Here is a 22,848-nt window from a genome sequence, read left to right as displayed (position 1 = left end):
CAAATGTTGCAAATGAAACATGAAGGCAGGTGGGAAATAAAAGATGTGAATAAAAATTATGGAAATGGGTTTGCGAACAATAGGATTATTGAATTAAATTACATATAAGCATGGTGTGATGATCTTCCCTTCTTGCCTGACCAATTAAAGTTAGTATTTTTACGATATTTAAACATTAATGGGAGGAACATGCAGAACGAAAGGTATAATTGAGATAGCTTTTAGTTAGTTAGTTAGAAGAAGAAGATGGAAATTTGCTGAATGCTGTAGAAGATCAGGAGACACAGATGCAGTGAGCGGGTGATGCTGTTCCTGGGGGAGAGATGCTGTGAGAGGCTGATGAAGAATCGAATGCAGACTCCTATCCTAAATTGATTAGGATTAGACAGAAGATCGCAGAAGAATCTTGAGGAGGAAGAGAGTGTCTGATAGGGGTGCAACGCAGTCATTGGTATTCTAGAGAGGTCATCTAGCCTGTCATGTTCCTGTACTGAAGTCTTTGTCGCCTGATCTCTCCTGGGGACCCATACCAGTCCTTTGGCCAGGGGGTTGGTCTTCACAACATTCTTGGTAACTATAATTTCGAGCTATTTGCAGATGTTATTTTCTCTCTGTTCTCCTTCTTTCTGAGCACTGATCATTGCATGAATCCAAAGTATGTGTTTGATGGTTTAATTGAATTTTCTCTCCTATGAATTATGGTGACTGCACTGTGTATTTGAGATGGTTCACATGCGTTTTGAAATTTAGCTAAAAATTAAAAAAATCCCTGAGTCTGTGATTATTTACATTAGGTAAAGAAGCTAACTTATGTAATTTCACCATCAACTAGTTCAACTAATGGTCCATCGACCAGAGGTGAGAAATTTTTGATCAGTGAAAGATTAGTTAGGAGTATTGAATACCTAATCCTGAAAACTGTGAAAACAATTGATAAAACTTTGACTCCAGCGGTTTACTCAACCAAGTGTGTGTGTGTTTATGGGCCCAGGTGAGTATATGGTAGTGGAGTATCTGTTGTTGGTACGCCACTGGATCAAAGGCACTAGCTCCTATCTCTTTTTCTTCTATAGACCCCATTCCTATCAATTGTGGCCAGCTCAGCTTTCCCATCCTTCACACGTATTTTATTTATATTGAAGTTCAATACACAGAAAATAGGGCCTTCCTGACTCTTACCAATATTTACTCACTCCATCCTATCTGATACCTACCTACAAAGTATCAAATTAACTATACCACTATTTAAGTGAGCTGCGGGTTACACTGGTAATGTGAAATTCATTATATTATGCCATTACGCGTTTTTGCGTAATTTCTTGTTGTTCAGGGCAAAGTTTTACTGCAAGCGCACAATAATAACCTCAACTGCCTGAACATGAGCTGCTGTTGGTCATGTCACTTGTGTTTTTTGCACTATGTTCTTTGCATCAGAACACATCCTTGTGTCAAAATTGACATCAGACTGCATTTCGCACTAAAATAAAGAGCTCAATGAAAGATTTTCATTTGCATAATTACCTGGAATTTTGTGTAATTTTCCTCACATTTCACATAATATGGAAAAGCAAATAACATGAATTTAATTGCCAGAACGTCTGCCACAGCTTACGTAATCCTGTAAGCCTATCATTTGTACACTCCTTTCCCAAGGAGCTGTTTTCACACACTAGTCTATCTTTATGCCCTCACCTTACAAATATAAAGTCTCTTCTAACCTAATCATCCTAGAACAGCTCACAGCATTTCACACGGAAACTACATTGCCATCTTTGCAGTAATTGCCCACCTTGGGATTGTTAGCACCATTCACATAAACAGTTGATCATTCAGTTGTCTCAACAGCCAAGCATCCATATTTCTTTCCCTCAGCTGAGACCCTTGTGTGCTATTCGACTCTAGCATCCTGTTGAATGCTCTTAGCCTCATCTCTTCATCCAGACAGACAACCAAATACCTCATTAACATGTTGATAATTTTCAAACTGTACTTCTGTTAGAATTTCCTATTCAATCTCTTACAGTATCTCTTTTCCACTTTTTACAGAGTATTTAACTTCCAAACCAATTATCTTTATCTGCTTTAAACAACATAGAAATTCATATACGCCGCTCTTCTTATACTAACTGATCAGTTGGCATCAGCTGTCTGACTAATCTTATGTCCATAAATGGCAGCCACCTTCAAACGGAATTTAAAAATGTTTAGGAAAAAACGTTTAAATGCCAGCTATGCAGGCATGAGCAAACGTGCACAGCAGCCACCGGGAAGAATTAGCAAAGTGTTGTATTCTACCAGCATTATTTGTTAGATGGTTTCCGTCTCCCAACATGGAATCAGACGTACGCCTAATTCCATGTAGTGGTGTATACCTTAACATTCTTTGGCTAGTCAGTTGTACCTGAACAGCCAGGGAGTGGCCATTGTATTTTTATTGTTCTGACAAAATAAACTGTATCTGTCCGGTGAGGACAGGGAAAATGGAAACTTCCGCGCAGATATACAGATGGATGGAATCCAAAGATATGAAACTGTCAAAGTTGAAGTCGGGATCCAGAGACTTCCAAGTGAGGATATTGAAGAGGTGTTTTCTGCTCACAGAGCAGAATATTGTGTGTGGGCATCCGCTCATCACAGGAATTTTTCATCAAATAAGGGAAGTGTACGGATGGTTTTGAGCAGTGTGAGCCTCTGCAGAGGATGTAGTGATTGGAATCGTCATCTGTGCCACCATTTTAGATTTGGTATGTTTATGCAAGGGCAACCATCTTAGTGTAGCGGCAGCATGCTCATACATAGTGCTTATGCAGCCAGACGTTGGAACGTGCAGAGGCAATCTTGGTTTGGGCTGCGTAACAATGCATATGCGGCCATTTTATGAGTTTCTGCTGCGGTTACAACGTGTAGATATTCATCACCAGTGTGGTCCCTGTGTAGTTGTGGTCCCAAAGTTTGGAAACACGTGTCAGCATGGTGATACACACACATAAAACTGTGTATTGTTAAGAAGTTCAAAATGTCACTGTGGATCTAGTGGTTTCCAAGCATGGGGCAAACACATGCCAATACAGTAATGCGCACACATAAAGGGTACATTGTTGAGGGGATGGAAGCGGCACAGTGGATCAGGTGGTTGGAGGGGTGCATCACACCGTGATGCACACACCATAAAAATAAATCACGTGGAGCACATTGGTTCGGCATATTCAGTAGCAGTGATACGCACACCCTAAAATTACTTTAACACCAGTTAAAGTTGAGAAAACTAGAGAACACTACCTAGGGTCATGACAGCACCTCCAGTGTCGGTGTTGTAACCACCTCATTCCTTAGCACAAACAGGCCCCCATCAATACCATAGGAAAATTGGGTCTTGATCTTTGAGAACTATTTGGATGCATAAGAGACTTTGACCCAACGTTGGCTTAAAACACAGTTGTGGCGGTCAGGCATGGATGAGCAGGTGGTGTCATCGGTTGAGAGGTGTCCCATTTGTAAAGAAAAAGAGAAAAGATTGGAGGTGGGCTCCAAATCCAATATGGGATATATTACTGATCCATGTTAAGCATGGCATTGTATTTGTGTAAACTTCATTGGACTCATGAATGAATTACTGATGATAAACAGGTTTGCAATAGTGCTTACTGATGTGTTTACGAAGTGGCTGTGTATGAAATTTGTAAAAGAAATTACAACAGAGACCACCATCTGGTGTTTGGGCAAGTTATTTTTGGAAGAGGTTGTTCCTTCCGTGTATATAACTGACAATGAGACACAGTTAGTTTCGCATTAAATGCAAAAAATGTTGAGGAGGCGTGGCATTACTCCTCATCGCACCACAATATATAGTCCCAAAAGTAGTGGCTTGTGTGAGAGAGCCAACAGACTGGTTATGGGCATAATACAAATGATGTGTGTGAATGGACAAGTGGTCGATAAAATGGTACCCACGGCCATTCCTGGGCACTGTTGTTGCAGTGATGCCATTTAGAGTATATGGTGCTGGGAGGTTGTCGTTACGTACTCCGCAGCACCATAATGGCTACACTGAAGACTGACAAGTTTGGTACCAAACTTCTCAGTACATTAAACCCACACTGATGCCAGTGTGGGATTTAATGTAAAATGCACTAGATGATATCTTAGAGATGCCCCCTGTAAACCTAACATACAATCCACGTCTGGGCTGAGCGGCTGCAGAAGCTGCCACACAGCAGACATGTAGCTGGACCCCTAATTGGAGATCCCCCCGCTTTCCTGGGCCTGCAACAATGCACATCCTGGGCGAGGTGTTAGGTCTCCTCCCCCAGGATGGGCAGGAAGAAGCTTCAAAGGCATGCCGCCTCTGTGAGCTTCTCCAGAACATTTGCTGTACTCAGCAACTGGCCCCCACTGGTTCTAACCCCCACTCTGGCGGGCAGAATGGTGGGAAACCCTATGTCAGGAAGGGGGTGTGCCAGCCTGTGCCAACCCCACCCCTCTGATGGGAGAGGCGAGGAGAAGCATGACCCCGGGCTCCGGCCATCTTGAAGATGGGGAGCCTTGCCCAATCACAGCTAGGCTCCTGCCACCCTCCCGCAGGATAGGAGCAGGCTAAAGGGCGTACCCACCCCAGGACAGGGACCTATTGGTCCCTGCCCTTGCCCTACCTGTAACGCCCATAAATTTAGTATTTAGGGGCAACCTGAACCGTCCTTCCTCAGATCCTGATACGAAAAGAAGATCAAGAGGAAGAAGCCCCGCCGTGCAGCTGCTAACAACAGGACAACCACAACACACTTAGCCCCAGCCCTACCGGCCTGTTGATCCTGGAACCTGCTCCTGCCTAATCCCCGCCGACTCCAGCGGACAGCAACCTTGGGACACCCAGAGGACCTGCCTGCCTAGACCCTCTTAAAGACTGGGACTCCCATCAGCAGAGGCTCTGCTGCAACAACACCTCTGGTGCCAGCCAGGGAGCTCCGGACCAGCCCATTCTGCACCCGCCGAGCCCGGCCCGTGCCCAAGAGATCCAATACCACGAGGACGTCCCCTCGGCAACTGGGACCCGAAGTCCAGTGCCCAAAGACCCTCCTCGACGAACCAGATGACGCCTGCAGAGTCAGAACCAGGGGCCCCTCCAACCGCGACCAGCTGAGGGTAAGCTTTCCTGACACCCCTGCACCTGGTACCCTACAGCCCCCTGAGCCTTCCTTTGGGGTACCTACCTCTGCACCAAGATCCCAACTTACCTCTCAACGTGGTGGTCGACCCTGAAGAGTCTCCGTCCCCGAGCCTTTGTTCGTTTGTTACCTTTCCCATTGAATAACATTGAGCGCCCGACGGCTCAAAAGCACTCTGCACCCAGCCTCCCGAGTGCCGCTGGCCATGCCACCTTTGACCCATCCTACTTCCCCATTTGCCCTGAGCAAGTGACCAGGAGCCCCTCTCCCACAGCTGCGTGGCTTGCTAGCCAGCAGCCACCAACCGGAGGCCCCCTGCCCCCCCATTGGATAACATTGGGCCTAACTACCTCTGCACCCGGCCGCCCCTGTGCCGCTGAGGGTGAACCAACTGTACCTACCTGACCCTGGGGGACGCCTGAGTCTATGCCCAGAACCTTAACTTCACCAGCCGAGTACTCACCTGGAAACCGGTAACTCACTAACCTGTCATTGGATAACATTGACTGGTTTGACTCGAAAAATCTTTCAAGTGCCTACTTTTGAACATTTAAAATATTCCTATAAAATCAGCCGAGTAACGAATTCCGAAGTACTCACCTGTGATCAGGAGAGAAGCCAGTACTGTACCTTGTAGCCCAGTATTGAACCACAAAAGTAATCCGAACCGGGTTTACTCTTTACCTGTATTTTCTCCATAGGAATCCATTGTCTGCTTTTCTAGGAAATTTCTTCTGTCTACTTTTGAAAACTTGAAATATTCTTTAAAAATCATACCAAATACTGAAACGTAATTACTTACCTGTTTTAAGTGGAGACCCCATTGCTGGACCTAGGAGCCCAGTACTGGATTACAAACGTAACAAGATCGTACTTTACCTGCAATCTGAATTTTCTCCCATTGGATAACATTGCCCGATTTCTTTTTAAAAGTTTCTAAGTGTGAACTTTTAAAATAGCTTTATATTCCTGAAAAATCACTGCAATAAGTAAAACGTTTTTACTAAATTATTTTCTGCTTAGACCCCAGGACTGAACCTAGGATCCAGTCCTGGAACTACCAAAGTAATCTACAAAGTAATCAACTGTGTTTATATAGAAATACCTATTGATCTCAATGCTAAATTGTGTGTAGAATTGCGTTGCCTACTGCAACCCCTGTATCTATGGTGTTTACAAAGTTTATTGCCTTTCTGCAAAGTACTCATCGGAGACCTCTCATATTGAGAACAGTATATTTTGATACCTGTTGGTTCTAAAAATAAAACCAACTATATCTTAGATATAAAAACAATTGGCCTGGAGTTCAGTCTTTGAGTGGGTGAAACCTTTTGCTGACTGAGTGTGTTTAACAAATGCTTTACACTGTCCTCTCGTACTGCCTTACTGCTCGACCAAGCAACCACTTTAGAGAGTAAGGTCACACCTGGCTTTAGCCTCTGTTATACCTCTGGGGTTTGTGGACTCTATACACACTGTACCTTATTCTGGTCCAGTATATATAGAGCCACTTTCTCACAATACCCTGATAGAAAGGAGCATAAGGAGTCATAGACCACCTGGGTATTTGAAAGATTGTGTACAGTAATTGCTTACTCTACTTGCTCACCAAACTTTTCACCTCCCTTTCTGTTTAGGGTATAGTTTTATTTATTCTATTTGTTCCTAGTGAGTTTTGCATTAACCTTTGCCATTATTTATCTTCCATTAGTTAGTTTGTGTTTCATTATTTTTTTCCTTCGGTTTTTATTCTTTTCCTTTTATAATATGTAGAAGGGAAGGAGGGGTGTTGTATTCTGCCAGTGTAATTTGCTGGATGGTGTTTGAATACCAACATGTAATCTGACATACACCAGATTCCATGTAATGGCTTAAAGCTTACCATTATGCGGCGAGTCAATTTCCTCCTGACCACCCAATGAGTGTGTGTTGTATTTTTATTGCTCAGACAAAATAAACAGTATTCGTTTTTCCTGTCCGGTGTGGTCTATAATACCTTCTTTACAACAAATGCACCTGCATTTGAAATGCGAAACCTACATTTTTTGCCAATGCTTATTTTTGAATGCAACTACATTTTAAAACAGTAAAATGCATGGAAAATGAGGCGCAGAATGATTCACCATTATAGGTATTGTTCAAATAAAAAAAGAGAGAGTGCATCGGCTGTACTAAGGAACCCACCTTGCGTGGCTCCTATGTCAGTACTTCCGATCGTAGTTCCATAGTATAGAGAATGTTTCTCCTCCATGATGACAGGACTTGGAAATTGAGATGTTGCTGTCATTTGACTCCCAAGTACTGAGGCTGTTGTTGACACTGATGAACAAATAGATAATTAAAGCATCCCATGTACTTGTTTATATTCAAGGTGAGTGTAATCTTCGGTGTTTATGGCATATTGCTCTACACATTAAGGATACCATGAATGTCTTTTCAGAATATAATACTCCCTCTGACAATGGCATCTCCAACACTCTGATCTCAATGCCCTCCACCCATGTCCACAATACCCCCACTCGTTGCACTTGCTTGCTTTAGCTGAGTACACAGTGAGTGTCTTGAAATTTCAGACTCAAGCTCCTCTTCCTTTTCGCGGCAATTTCACTGACTTTCTATTCCACAAGTTGGAAATTATCATGAACTTCCCCGTCTCGATTTAGTAAAAACACTCTGAAGCAGATCTATTCTATTGATGATCCAGCCTCATGGAACACTGCTCTAGACACCGTGACAATAGATATAGGTAAAATCACCGTAGGAAGAGGTTCAGGATAGAGGATTTTTGTTGTTTTGTTCTAAACCTGTAGGTTTGGTACACTTTCAAGAAATCTCTCCATGTCTAAACTTTGGTTATCAGGCATACAAAAACTGCCAGTCATTAAACATTGGACAGTAAATTAAAATGCTCCCACATTCTTAACCAGAAGGGAGTAGTGTCTTTATTAAGTACAATGCACATTTTGCATTCAATTTTTACAAAGTAGCAAAGAAAACAAGTGATGGACGGAATACTGAAAAATATCATACATTTACTCCCCAGTACTGAGTTCTGGACCAAAATGAAAGTGTTTTTTTTAGCTCACCATGCCCAACCATATACAAATAAGTCTTGACCCTGCTCCCCCTGGGAACAGTCCAGCTCGACCTGCCAAGCAGGGTCCTCCCTGCACAGGAAACAAGCATCCTAGGACTGGTTTTAGGGTAACACCCCTCATCAGCCAGGATAACTTAACTCCAGTGACATAGCAAGCATGGGACCTATGTTTGTGCATACCTGTCCAATTAAGAGTGACATTAGCAAAAAGAACAAGCGATGAAAGGTATGCTGAACAATGTCATACATTCCCCCCCAATACAGATATCTAGGCCAAAAGCCATAGTTTTTGTGCTCCCCGTGCCATTCCAGTTTGGACCCAACCCCAAGCAAATAAGCAATGTTATGGTAATCAAAACAAAAAATATAGATTTAGGCCCAGATCACTGTACTGGGTGTTTGACATTTTTCAGCATTCCGTTTATCAATTGTTCTTTTTGAAATTGTCACCCCAAGTGGGACAGGAATGCCCAGACATTGGTCCCATGCCACTGGATTCGGGCTATCCTGACTGATGAGGTGTGATACCCTGAAACTGGTTCTAGGATGCTTGTTTCCAGTCCGGGGAAGACCTGGCCTGGCAGTTTGGGCTGGCCTGTTGCCTTGAGGAGCAGGGTCAGGACTGATTTTCATATGGCTGGGTCCAAACTGTGGTGGTGTGGTGAGCAAAAAGACAATGGATTTAGGCCCAGATCTCTGTACTGGGGGTGAGTGATTGATGTTGTTCAGCATTCCGTCCGTAAATTGTTCTTAATGCATTTGTCACCCCAAGTGGGACGGGGATGACCAGACGTGGGTCTTGTGCTAGCCATGCACCTGGATTGGGTTATCCTGGCTGTTGAGGTGTGACACCCCAAAACGAGTCCTAGGTTGCTTGTTTCTGATCCAGCGAGGAACTGACATGAGAGTATGGGCTTGACTGTTCCCATGGGAAGCAGGGTCAAGACTAATTTACATATGGCTGGGTCCAAACTGGGGTAGCATGGTGAGCAAAGAAACAATGGATTTAGGACCAGATCTCTGTACTGGGAGTGAGTGTTTGACATTGTCCAGCATTCCGTCCATCAATTGTTCATTTTGCATTTGTCACCCCAAGAAGGTTCTCTGTTTGCCATGGCACTGGATCCAGGCTATCCTGGCTGATGAGGTGTGATACCCTGAACAAGTCCTATTATGCTTGTTTCTGGTCCAGGGAGGGCCTGAACTGGTAGTTCAGCCTGGACAGTTCCCATGGGGAGCAAGGTCAAGGCTGATTTGCATATGGCTGGGTCCAAACTGGGGTTGTGTGGTGAGCAAACAAATTATGGATTTAGACTCTAATCTCTGTACTTGGGGTGAGTGTTTGACATTGTTCAGCATTCCATCCATCAATTGACAAAACACACACTCCAGATCAGAGTGAAAGCTCTCAAATTGCACACTAGATTGCTAAACAGATCACTGACAGCATGTGCAGAACTGGTGCCAAAAGCTCACGACATTTTAGATCAGTAAAGTGGGAGATTTTGAAAAGAAATTGGGGATTGTAGTTTCCCAATTGAATTTTTTTTAAACAAAAAGCAATTTCAGATGGGACACATCTAAAACAAAGCAATTTCTGGCTTTAAAATGTGTAAGTCTACCACCTGAATGGAGACTGTTGGCATGTATGACAAATAGAAAAAGGTTTCCTAAGTCTGAGCCCACCTTTTGCCAACTGTCCCTCGTTTGCTACTGTGATCTGCATGCTCTGGCGCATTGTGATAAGAATCTGCATACTAGTGAGTGTCCATGCTCCGCTCTGCGGAAGCGTGGGCCCGGAAAAGCATTACTGGACACTAAAGGGGACTCACTCTAATGCACTCTTATGGTGGTGTAAGGAAGAGAGGCAGGCAGACAGAAGCCCATGAAAATACCTGCGTGGCATTGGCGAGCAGGTTTTAAAGTGACCAATTAAGTATGTAGGGGTGTGACTGGAGTGCGTCTAAAAAAGGGACAGAACAAAGGCTGCAGTAAGGTTTGCCGCGATCTTCCAGATTATGGTTGCCTTTTCCATTTGGAAAGAGAGGCTAGATAACAAACATGTCACACTGCACTTCAATAATTACACAGTAGTACAGCTGATAAATCTAGGCACAGCAGGCATCTGATGGTCATAGACCTGTTGCTGCATCTGGTAGGCTATGGACTAAGCGCAAACATAGTGAGAAGGGCGAGGCATGTGTCTGGATGTTATAACTCTATCATGTTCAGTGGGAAAGGTTCTCGTAGCGGCCTCCCCCCCCCCCCCCCACCTTCCCCCCACCGTCCACCCCCACGGGGAACAGGAGGAGATGAAGTTTTCACACAAATCTTTGTAAATTGTTAGACCATAATCAACCTTCCTCGTAAACAGGGCCCTTGTGCCCAAGAAAAACACGAACTATAGTAAATGCTGGACATGCTTTCAGGAGGTCACGGTGGTGGTGGGCAGACAAGGGAACTGACGACCGAGCAGGCAGAGAGGTTTATGCATTGGCCTTTCAAGAATAAAGAGTCGAAACCCTGGGCACAGACGCATCTGAATGCAGTTGCATACCATGCGAATTTACATTCAGAGAGAGACCCAGTTAACTCTTTTTACTGCCAGGCAGCCATGTGTGTTTGGGGGCAGATGCAGGACAGGAAAAAAAGATGCCAGGAAGCCCATTGATTTCGGAATTTTGTGGGCACTGCTGAGAGCAGTGCCTAAATTGTGCACGTCACCGGCCAAAGCCGCACTGTTGTAGGCAACATTTGCACTGGCCTTCTTCGGAGAATACAGGATCAGTAAACTGGTGGCCCCATCCAGGTCTAACCCAGGTTAGAAGAACGTCACAATGTATGAAAGTCATATGATCACAAGGGGGAAGGGGTAGGGGTTGTTTGGGTTGCATTAGAGCCCGAGAAAATGCCCGGTGTACCTGACCAAAGATTACCAGAGTCTCAGACCCAAATGGGGTAGTCTGCTACTGATACACAGGGATGGGATGTGCCTAAGTAGGTTACAGTTCTCAGCAGTAATTAGGGCAACCGTTGAATGTGCAGGTCCGCCCCCACAACATTTTAGTTCTCACTCCTTACAGATAGGTGCAGCGACGACTGCTGCGGCACTTGGCCTAAGTGGCGACAAGATCAAGCAGCTAGGCCAGTGGAGGTCGCAGTCCTTCAAGTCATTTATTAGGTCAACATGCCTTAAGTCAATCTTGCTCTAATGACAGGATGCTGGGGCACTCACACATCATGAAGGAACAGTGCTAAACAAGCATGGGGAAGGAGTACGAGGGTATTGTGTTGTTGAGCACCAGGATAATCGGCTGAGTAGGTCAGGCCTGAAATGGGTGCAGCTACTACCCTGTTTGAATAAGGCACTGCAAACTCACAGAAAACCAGCAGCCATAGTGGTGCATCTAGGTGACAATAATCTCACCGACCTCAGGCTTTGGGATTTGTTGGACAAAATGAAGGTGGACCTGACGCAGCAGCCAGACTGGTCCACTCTGCAGAAATCCTGTGGTCTGAAGTTATAATGTGACCCAGCTGGAGAGGGGCCTTAAATAAAAATGCAGTAGCGAGAACCAGGAGAAAACTCAATATATACATGGCCAAAGTTTGCAAGCACAAGTGTTGGGTGCATGTGAGACATGGCCTTATTAACTTGAAGCCCCCAGGACACTATGCGAGCGATGGGGTTCAGTTATCCGGAGTAGGAATGAACATGTTCCTTTTGAAAATAGTGGCGGCACTTGAGCTTCTAGGTTTCTCTTAGGCATGGTGCGGGGTGGGGGGAACGGAAAAGGGGTGAGCTGGCATCGGTCTGGGAACTGCCAGCAGCATGTTGGCGTACAACAACAACAGAATGCAGATAAGAACATCGTGGGGTCAAAAGAAATTGCCCGAGCAGGGTCTTTGGGATGTCTTATGGCAGGGACGCTGGGGGTCGATGGGTTAAGTGCAGGGCGGACATGACACTTGATGCCAGGGCCGGAGGACCCCGAAGGCTGGACATGGGAAGCAAGGGGGAGCCTAGAAGCCGTGGCACGCGCATGAAAGACGCCCAAGAATAATTGCTGTCATGGTTTACAATGTGCAGAAAGTCCAGTTGATAATCGACGATGCTTGGTATATATTATTGACGGTAACTTTGTGATGTTTTATGTACCAACAAATGTAAGAATATGTAATAAACTGATGCCTTTCCCTCAATCCTGGTCTGGAGGGGGAGGGGCTGGATGCGGGGGGTGGGGGATGGCTGGAAGCACTGCCTTATATCTTGCCCCTTCAGATACGCGGCTGTGTGAGCGGCAAATACTGGCATTTGTTACTGGCTTCGAAGTGGGTTGGAAAAGGGTTAAGTGAGCTCAGACCACTTGTTAATGTCATACAAGCCTCTGGCTTTATAGGGACACACATTTCCGAAATCAAACATCATCACAACAACTGCACGGAATGGGCTCACTGACCTTTGTCATCCCTCATTAGGAATCTATCTTTTAGGTACAATTTCAGTAATTCTGTTTGCAATCTTGAATACACACAGTGACAAGGAAGCAACTTTCCGTTATTCTTTCACTGCCAGCTCCCTTAGAGGCCCTGAAAAAAGAAGATCCTGCACCCTCTCTGACCTAGTGAAGAACTCAAAGGAATATTACTCTCAGGAACCATTACTCTCGATTCTGAGGAAATTAGAGAACCCAAAGAACCACAGATTGCACTTTTTCTCCAATTGCTCCCCTAAGCAACAACAGATCTGCTCTCAGCTTATCTCTGGGCAAACCTGTAGATCTGAGTCTCCCTTCTGCTTCTCTGACACAGCCCCATTTCACGACTGACCATTCTTCCACTCACCACACCCTAAACATTGATCTCCTCCAGCTACACTAACAACTACTAGGACCTCTGAGATGAGAGGACACGAGTGACTCAATCGATGCACATGCTGAATTAATCCACTTTAAATGAATCCCATTATCTGATTCTGACTCAATTGTAGGTCACATTTCTGTCAATAATTCTACTGCTACTGACTTAGTCCAATTGCCCTTCAACCACGAAGCATGATTACTTCTATGATCCCCTTCATCGGAGGTCAGATGCAAAGCCCTTTCAGGAGACGGACTCCTGAGGACCTTGATCAAAACACACCCACAACACACTCATGACAGTTTATGGTGCTACTGAGTCATCTTACTATGAAGACACACAGCCTCCCTTCAATCCCAGTCCCAGCGGATATCACCCAAAACTAATGGCAGTGCCCTCTCTGAATTATAGTGCATTGAAGGCTCTAGCTCCTACCTTCTTTTCTTCTGTACACCCACACTTTTATCAAATGTGCTCATCTCAACTTTCCCATCTCCCATAAATATTGTTTACCTGTTGAAATTCTGTTACAAACCCAAGTCGTTGTCTGGGCCCGCGAGCACAGAGTTATGAAGACAGTGGCCATCAGTCCATGAGCCTTTCTGCCTCACTTCGTTATTTAACCACATCCTCTTTTCTGATACCTACCCACAATATTTCAAATCAACTCTAGCCCTACCACTTGCCCACCATGGCAATTTTAGCACAGATGCCTTGATCACTGGTCATTCAGTTGAATGCCCTCCTACCAAGCATCTAACTTCTTTTCCTTTAGCTGGCATGTTATGAGACTCCAGAATTCTGTTGAGTGCTCTTAATGAACTTCTTTTATTTCGGCATATTGTGCGATACATTAAGTACACCAAGAATGTCTTTCTTTCTTTCTTTCTTTCTTTCTTTCTTTCTTTCTTTCTTTCTTTTTTCTTCTTTTCTTCTTTTCTTTCTTCTTTCTCTTTCTTTTTTCTCTCTTTCTTTCTTTCTTTCTTTCTTTCTTTCTTTCTTTCTTTCTTTCTTTTCCTCTGCTACTGGCATCTCCAACAACCCCTATAGCCCTTGTGTTGGGATGGTCGCAATTGCTTTCTTAAGTTGAAATAAACCGTTGAATCTGGAAATTTCAAACCCAAGCTACTCTTTCTTTTTACCTCATTCTCACAGACATTATGCACCACAAGTGGAAATTTGAAACAAATTTCCCCTTCTAATTGAAAGACACCTAAAAGAAGAGTTTCTGAGTTGATGACCCAGCTCAAGGAATGCTGCTCTTGTCACTCTGAAACTAGATCTACGAAGAGGTTCAGAAGTTAGAATCTGGATTCCTTTTTTTTCTAAATCTTTCTTATATGTAAGATTATTATTCATTAAACACAGCTCTCCATGTCTGGCCTTTGTTCTTGGTCATACAAAAACTGCCTGTTTTTAAACCAGACCTACCCCCCTCTAAAAAAAACTCAGGCTCTCATTGATGAAAAGTGTTGCATCTCTGTGAGAAAACAGCGATGCTACACTTTTCAAAGTGCCATCCTTGAGGAACAATGGATGCGCCATAATTACTGTATGGCAATCCATGTCGCAATGATTTACAGATACGTCAGCATTCCTGACGTATCTGTAGGCGTAAAATTGAAACATTGCTCGAGTGTGTCTGAAAACAGACTCAAGTCCACAAATGTGTAATTTCACATGCCCCATGTGAAAGGCACTGCATTACAACTTATGCCTGCTTCAAGCAGGCGTAAGTTGTGATGCAGTGCCTTTCACATGGGAAGTGTCACAGTGAAATCTCATACATTTCACTGCGTCACTTCTACCTGACTTTCCTGCATCGGACTGCCCACCTTGCACACATTACACCTGTTGCAGGTATAATGTAGTGCAGGGGTTTATAAAGGGATGCATCTGCCTAGATGTGTCACTTTGTAAATATGGTGAGGCGTAGTGCATTTATTTTTTACACGGATGCAGCATCATAAAAAGTGATGCAACAGCAGCGTAAGGGCCCCATAAATTAGGCTCTCTCTGTCTGAGAGGAGGGAATCTGTTGAGGCAGGGTGTGTGGAGCATGATACCATTACCTTGCCAACTATGAAAGTACTTGAGTGGTGGAGTGGCCACTGAGGTGGGTGGGAGGGCGGGACTTTGTGCAGGTCACTGCCTATAATCCCCGATTGACATTGGCTGTGCTCAGCCTCCACACCGTGTGAGTTGGATACAATCAGGGATTTTTAACTCACATTGTCTGAAACTATTGTGATAAAGACCCCTTACCAGGTGACCATGTGAAAGGAGCTGATATGGAGTGACACACCATGCAGTCGTGAGAGTTAGCAGGTCTGGTAAACGTTGGAATGTAAATAAAAAAAGCCCTTTATTATTATTCGGGAAAGGGGTAACATCTTAATTAAGCAGACTTAGCCCACCTTTTGCAGACTCTTCCTCAGCTGCTGCAGCAGTCTGTGTTAGGTGCTCAGGCACATTCATCCACCCTGTGATAACAGCTGGATCAGCAGCGGACGTCAACATTTTGCTTGCGGCATCTGACACCACCAAGCAAAGGAGTCACGATATGAAGAGTAAAGGTGGGGGGAAAAAACGATTTAGGAAGGTTTTAGGTTTCATTTTTCAAAGATATTCAGCAACAGTTTATTAATCATTTAAATTGGCGTCTCTGCTCCTTAAAACCTATCCTTTGCTTGTCCTGGCATTTTAGGGGCAATTTATGTCAAATGTTAATTAAAGAGAAAACACAGACTCCATATCTGAGTGGAAGCTCTTGAGTGGTACTTTGCTGCACCCACCACTTGCAGACAGTGCTGAATTTGGCCGTTGTTTGCAGGGGTGGCCTACCAGAATTACTTTTTGAGGACCAGCACTTATTTTTCCACCATAAGATTTTGATCCAGAGAAGAGAGGAAAAAATGGGTAAAGGAGGAGGAAGAGGAAGTAAGAAAAAGAGTGACAAAGGGAGAAACGAGGCATGGAAAACAATCTTCAAAGGTGAGATAAAAATATAGGGAGTGGTTGAATAAAAGAGGAGTTAGACCTAATCAAGACTACGCAGCCTAGACATTTATCAACCCTCACATTCAACAGTGGTGGCCACTGGCTTCTGAGAACTGTTTATCCCCCGGCACTCATTATCTTACAAATGAACCCCTGCTTACAAGATATGCAGCACCAGTGCCAGATTCACACATGATGCCCATTAAAGGCCCTCAATCATGTCCCAGGATAGGAGTGCTATTCAAGTTTCCCCTTCAGGAAAGTGGCTGCAGGAGTAGCAGATGCAGAAAAATGTTTTAAAGGATCCAAAAGATGAGGCATCAGACATAGGGTAGGTGAACTATGACCACCTGTGAATTCAAATTAATGAAGTTCCGGTTTGGCACTCTTCCAGTGAACGACTTTAAAGCAGGCTGGAGGCATATGAGGGGGAGCGACTTGGGGTGTCCAGGTTGTGCTTCCCCTACGGAATCGGTCGCCCATTTCCTCTTCGCCTGTCCAGCGTATGGCCAGGCGAGGAGGAAATGGCTGAAACCTGTCTGTTTCAATCTGGGCTGTAGAGACCACAGGGCAGCGATGCGTATTCTAGCATCGGAGACTTTGATCCCCAGTTTAATATGCAGATTGGCCAAATATCTGGGCTGTGCCTGGTTGAGGAGGATGAAACTTTCCGGGAAGACTCAACCACTGTCTGTGGAACTGTAGATTGTTACCCCGAAATGATGTAATTTTTTTTTTTATGATATATTATGTTTTTTACCTGTCTATATTAATACATGATCAATTAATTTGTATCATAAACGTCTGTTTTGCATATCATGGACGGACTTTGTAATATAGTATACGTTTTGCATATATTGTGTAATGTTTTTAATATGTCTTTTTAATGCTTTTTATAAACTTTAATAAACTTTTATGATATTGTATATTGAATAAAGTTATATACAATACAATACAATTAATGAGCACTCTCTTGATGGGGGCAACCTTCCATAATTGCATCCATAGAAATAAGTAACTATGCTGAATTTTCAATCTTACTTCTGTCAGACCTTCATTAGGAAGCTATTTTTAATATACAGTTTCAAAAAAAAAAATTTGAAAATCAACAAAGGACTAACTTTGTGTAATTCCTTCAATTGTGGATCCTCTAGAGACCTCGAAAAGAGAAGACATGGTGCCATCGCTGACATAATCTTGTGGAGTCGAAGCAAATCTCAAAGGAAGATTGCTCGCAGGGACCATGAAGCTCGACCCTATGGAGGTTAGAAAGGCCAACGAAGCAAAAAGAGATTACTGTTTTACCCACAGCACGTCCCACCCAACACTCGGTCTGCTCTCAGCCGATCTCTGGGCAAACCTATAGATGTGATTTTCACTTCTGCTTCTCTTACACAGTCCGTTTCAATACTGACCATTATTCCACTTCCCACAGCCTCAACCCTGATTCCTCCCACCTCCAGTAACAACTACCATGGCTTCCAAGATGAAAGAACACACGACTCAATCCCTGCCCATTTGAATGAACTAAGCGTACATTGAGCCCGTTCTGTCAATCTATCTAACAGACTCTTTCAATCCCCTTTTTGGGTCACATTTCTGTCGCTACTACCACCTCCTATGCTTTAGCCTTGCTGCCCTTCAGCTCCAAAGCCGCATTACTTCATCTGCTCCTTCAGGGGTCAGATGTATGCCCTTTCAGCAGAGGGACTACTGAGCACCTTGATCATTATACACCCTTAACCGCATGCGCGCTAGCGGTTTTCCCGCTGTGCGCTGCGTTTTTTTAAAACCCGCGTTACATGACGAGCTCAGCTCGTCATCAGCGTACGACAGGCGTACCTCATGACGAGCTGAGCTTGTCATCAGCGTCGAAGGGGTTAACTCGCTCATGACAGTTCTTAGCGCTTCTGAAACATTGTGCTACCAAGACAAACATCCTCCAATCAGTCCGAGCCCCAGTGGCTATCACCCAAAACTGAATATAGTTCCCTGAATTATGCTCACAGAAAGCACTGCCTCCTATTCCTATTCGTATCAAATGTGCCCCGCGCAGCTTTTCCATCTCCCACACGTAATTTCTGTATATTGAAGTTCAATATAGAGAAAATAGGGCCTTCCTGACTCTTGCCAATATTTAACCACTCCATCCTATCTGATACCTACCTACAAAGTTTCAAATCTACTATAGCCATACCACTATTCAAGGATTTGGGTCCGGGGTGAATTACAATTACACCTGCATAATTTGTGTAATTTCAAGAATTACTAGTTACAGTTGTAATGAGAAATTCCTTAAATTACACCATTACCTCACTTTGCGTAATTTCTTGTTGTTCACTACAACTTTTACTGCAAGCGCACAATAATAACCTGAACTGCCCCGAACGTGACCTGATGTTGGTCATGCCACTTGTATTTTTGCGCTATGTTTTCTTTTTTTTACATCAGAACATGTCCTCGTGTCAAAACTGACATCAGGATGCATTTCGCACTTAAATATAAATCTGAATGACGGATTGGCATTTGCATAATTGCATGGAATTTTGTGTAATTTCCGTCACAATTCACATAATTATGCAAAAGCAAATAACATGAATTTCACTCATAAGCCAACTTCTCTTTCTATCCAATTACCACACTTCATTCCCAGCTCCACTTCTTTAAAACCACTAAATTGCCAGATCGTTTGCCGCAGTTTACCTAATCCAGTGTGGCCTATAATTTGTACACTCCTTTCCAAAGGAGCTGTTCTCACACACTTATCTATCTTTATCCCCCGGCTTACAAATATAAAGTCTCTTCTAACCTAATCTTCATAGAACCGTTCAAAGCATTTCATACTGACACTACATTGCCATCTTTGCAGTAATTCCCCCGCCTTGACATTGTTAGCACCATTCACTCAAACTGTTGTTCATTCAGTTGCCTCCTACGCCAAGCATCCACCTTCTTCTTATCCAAACAGACCGCCTCACATCTCATTAACATGTTGGTAATTAGCAAACTGTACTTCTGTAAGAACTTCCAACTCAATCTCTTACGTTATCTCTCCACCACTTTTTACAGAGTAGTCAACTTCCAGACCAATAATCTTTATCTCCTTTAACCACCATAGAATTTCACATACACCTCTCTTCTTGACTTGATTTTGTGTGCATGCATGGAGGCCACCTTCAAATGGTATTTCAAAATATTTAAGAAAAACTCACTATAAAATGGCAGCCAATGCTTGTTTCTGAATGCAACTACATTCTAAAACACTAAGAGGCATGGAAAATGAGGCAAAAGAGATTCCCATTATAGGCATTGATAAAAAAGAGAGTGCTTTAGCTGCACTAAGGACCCCACCTTGTGTGGCTCCTATGTCAGTAGTTCCAATGGTAGTTCCATAGTATGGAGAACGTTTCTCCTCCATGCTGATAGGACTTGGAAATGGAGATGTTTCTGTCATTTGACTCCCAAGTACTGATGCTGTTGTTGACACTGATGAAAAAAAGATAATTAAACATACCACATACTTGTTTATATTCACAGGGGTATAATCACAAGTACGTGTACCATTCAACGCACCTGTTTATATATAAAGGGGTATATTCACAAGAACGTGTGCTAAACATCTACAAAAAATGCCAACGCACCTTTGCATATTGCTGCAGATCGTGGGAAAATAACCCTGTGTTAACATGGAATTGACAACAAGGCAGTAGCATGCGACAGTCTGCCGAAACCGCAGCCAATGTCCCCGATACAACTACCTCGACGGCGATAAAAACACAAACCTCAATGCGAAAAAACATGCGATGGGCCAAAGCGCGATGAGGAAATCAGCGATAAGCATCACCAGACCTGCAACACACACAAGGCAGGTGGAAAAAATCACTATAAAAGTTGAAAAAACACCCAAACACAAACTGACCAACACCCAAGCACCATGGAGGCAGCCAGAGCAGGCACAGAGGATGAGCGCAACCCCACAAGCACCCTGGACGACCAGCCTGGGACATCGGGGACAGGGAAGGGCAAGGATAAGAAGAAGAGGAAGACGAAGTTCAGTCTGCAGGAAAACAGGATCCTGATTACGGAGGTGATGCAACACCATCAACAACTGTTTGTCACTTCTAACGTGTCATTGGGGACCAAAAATGGGATATGGTGGAACATCGTTGACAAGGTGAATGCCGTCAGAGAGCACAGGAGGTCAATGGATGAGGCCAAGAGGCGATGGATTGACATCAAGTGAAAGACTAAGGAGAAACTCGCAGCCAACCAGAAGGCAGCAATGCAGACTGGAGGTGGGAACCCAGCGCCACAGCTCGTGCTAGATAACATGGTGGAGCTGGTGTCGACAGTCATCAGTGTGGAGACTTTGGTCGGAGTCGGGGGACCGGACACTGCTTGACAGGACACAACACAACTGCAACAGGGGAAGTGACCACCAGCTACTGGGGGACGGGTGGAGAGGGCCACAATGGCACACATGCACAATCAAGCTGAGCACAGTGCACACCCACAATTACTCTGGGTCATGCCCCTGATCTACACACTGTCTCAATGTACAATACCATGCTGTCTGAATGTCAACATGTACCATGCGGCTACATACATGTGGACACATTGTAATACACCATCTCACCTTCACATTGCAGAGGCACCATAAACACCTCCTGCACAGCAGTCTCAGCCACTTTTCACTGACGATGAGGAGGACAAAGCCAGCATTGACACCCAAGCCCTCAAACACATCATGGACATCATCCGCAACTCACCTCCAGGATCAGGGCAGCCCAGCTGCATTGAGGAGACCCCACCCACTACCCACAGCCCCAGCACTCTCCCAAGACCCCCAGGAACAAACCATGGCCTTCCAACGACGTGTGCTGGAGGGCCAGAGGGAGAAGGCAAAGCAGGTGCAGGTGGTGTTCCACCTCATGGCTACAAAACTGGACGCCATCCATGGGTGTCTAGGTCCCATCAGGAACTCGCTACAGTCACTAATGGACACCCACAGGCTGCTCCATAGTCTCCAACGAGCCCTGACTGACATCGCTGGAGTCATGACACGGAGAGAATAACACCTGTCTGCTCAGACTGGCTCCAGCGATTCCAGTAGTGAGCTGGCACACATGCGGAGGCTCATGGAGGACATGGTGCGGATGGAAGCGGAAAGGATGGCAGCCACCGCTGTCTATCAGCAAAATGTAGCTGAGATCTACCATGCCCTGAAGATCCTCATCATGGCATTGCTGCCACAAGGCGTGGCGCTGATGAATGCTGCTGCCCCCACACCATCCACATCTCTGTCCCCTGATGTGTCAGTGCTGTACAGTGTGGCAAGCGTATCCACTCCGGCACCTGATGAGCCACTGCCTCACAGTGCGGCCGACAATCCTCCTCCGACCCCTGATGTGTCAGTGGCACACAGTGCCGCAGCCCGTACTGCAACACCCACAGGTGGGCCAGAGCACACATACGAGGACGAAGATGTGATTGGGATTGTTGTCAGAAGGAGGCAGTAGCATTCATTTCCGCCACCTGGCCTGTTTCTGCTTGGTGCCGCACATGGCCTGATGACGTTCCACTGACCCCCGATACACTCCGCTGTACTCATCTTGGACCGCGACATGGACTGCCATATCCTGTTTGGTGACCAATGACACGACGACCGGACTGCGACTGTACCATTCCTCTTCTGCAGAACCTGTCATCCCCGGATGGACTCTGCCTGGCCCTACACAGGCCCATATTGTGTGGTGTGCTTGGCAATGCCCTGTACAGCTCCAGCTGCAAAACTCCACTGGATGTGCACTAAACCTCCAGTAACGTACTGCTGTGTCATGTCTTTTATCATTCATTTATAAAAGTGTGGATGGAAGTAGGGACAGTGATTTTCCTTACGTCAATGATGCTCATCTAGTGAGATGCCAGTCACCATGTGCTACATTGCCTATTGTGTTCCAGGTGCTGTGGACACTACAACAGGGACACACACATTAGTCACTTCCATGTTCGGACGTGGACTGAACCACGCCCAGAGCCCCAAATCATTGTTGCAAGCCCTGCGCTGGTCTGGCGTACGCCAGGCCAGACCACTCTGCTTACACTCCGAGGGGGGGCCCACATAGCTACCTGTCGCAAGCGTACTCGCTGGTGGTGTGCATGTCTCTGGTCTAGTTGTCAGTATGTCACGGCCACTTCCTGAGGGCAGGTCTGCACACACAGCACAACCATCTGGCACAGGGGTCACAGGCCATGTGACCCCGTAAATATAAGGGGCCGACAACGTCACATTCCCCTCTGCCGGTGGTGACTGGATAACGGACGCTCCACAGTGTTCAATCATAAAGGGCCCATGAGTTGCTGCGCACAGGTTTGGTGGCACTCGAGGCCTTGCGGACATCACAGGCCTACCACCACGTGCTGCTTACTGGCGCTGCACAGGGTTAGTGGCACCTGAGGCCTTGCTGCTGACACGGGACTACCACCACGTGGTACTGACAGGTGTTGCACAGGGTTAGTGGCACCTGAGGCCTTGCTGCGGACACGGACCTACCACCATGTGGCACTGACTGGCGTTGCACAGGGTTAGTTGCACCCGAGGCCTTGCTGCCGACACGGGCCTACCACCACGTGGTACTGACAGGCGTTGCCCCGGGTAGTGGCACCTGAGGCCTTGTGGCCAACACAAACCTACCACCATGTGACGCTGACTGGTGTTGCACAGGGTTA

General features: G+C 45.2%; 1 protein-coding gene across 4 annotated transcripts in view; it reads right to left on the bottom strand.

Moving 5' to 3' along the window:
• The window catches only part of LOC144755526 (polymeric immunoglobulin receptor-like), a 222,536-nt gene that overhangs the window by 107,852 nt on the left and 91,836 nt on the right, over positions 1–22,848 (bottom strand). For 3 of the 4 annotated variants that reach the window (XM_078644537.1, XM_078644539.1, XM_078644538.1), the window contains one exon: positions 19,471–19,605. In XM_078644537.1, the coding sequence (XP_078500663.1) occupies positions 19,471–19,605 (135 nt within the window). Of the gene's footprint in view, positions 1–7,346; positions 7,482–17,240; positions 17,376–19,470; positions 19,606–22,848 lie in introns of all 4 variants that reach the window. The other variant, XM_078644540.1, reaches the window with a different exon arrangement.

This window comes from Lissotriton helveticus, chromosome 5_1 (genome assembly GCF_964261635.1).
Source record: "Lissotriton helveticus chromosome 5_1, aLisHel1.1, whole genome shotgun sequence".
In the NCBI taxonomy this organism is placed as follows: Eukaryota; Metazoa; Chordata; class Amphibia; order Caudata; family Salamandridae; genus Lissotriton; species Lissotriton helveticus.
This window is presented reverse-complemented; position numbering and strand designations above follow the sequence as displayed.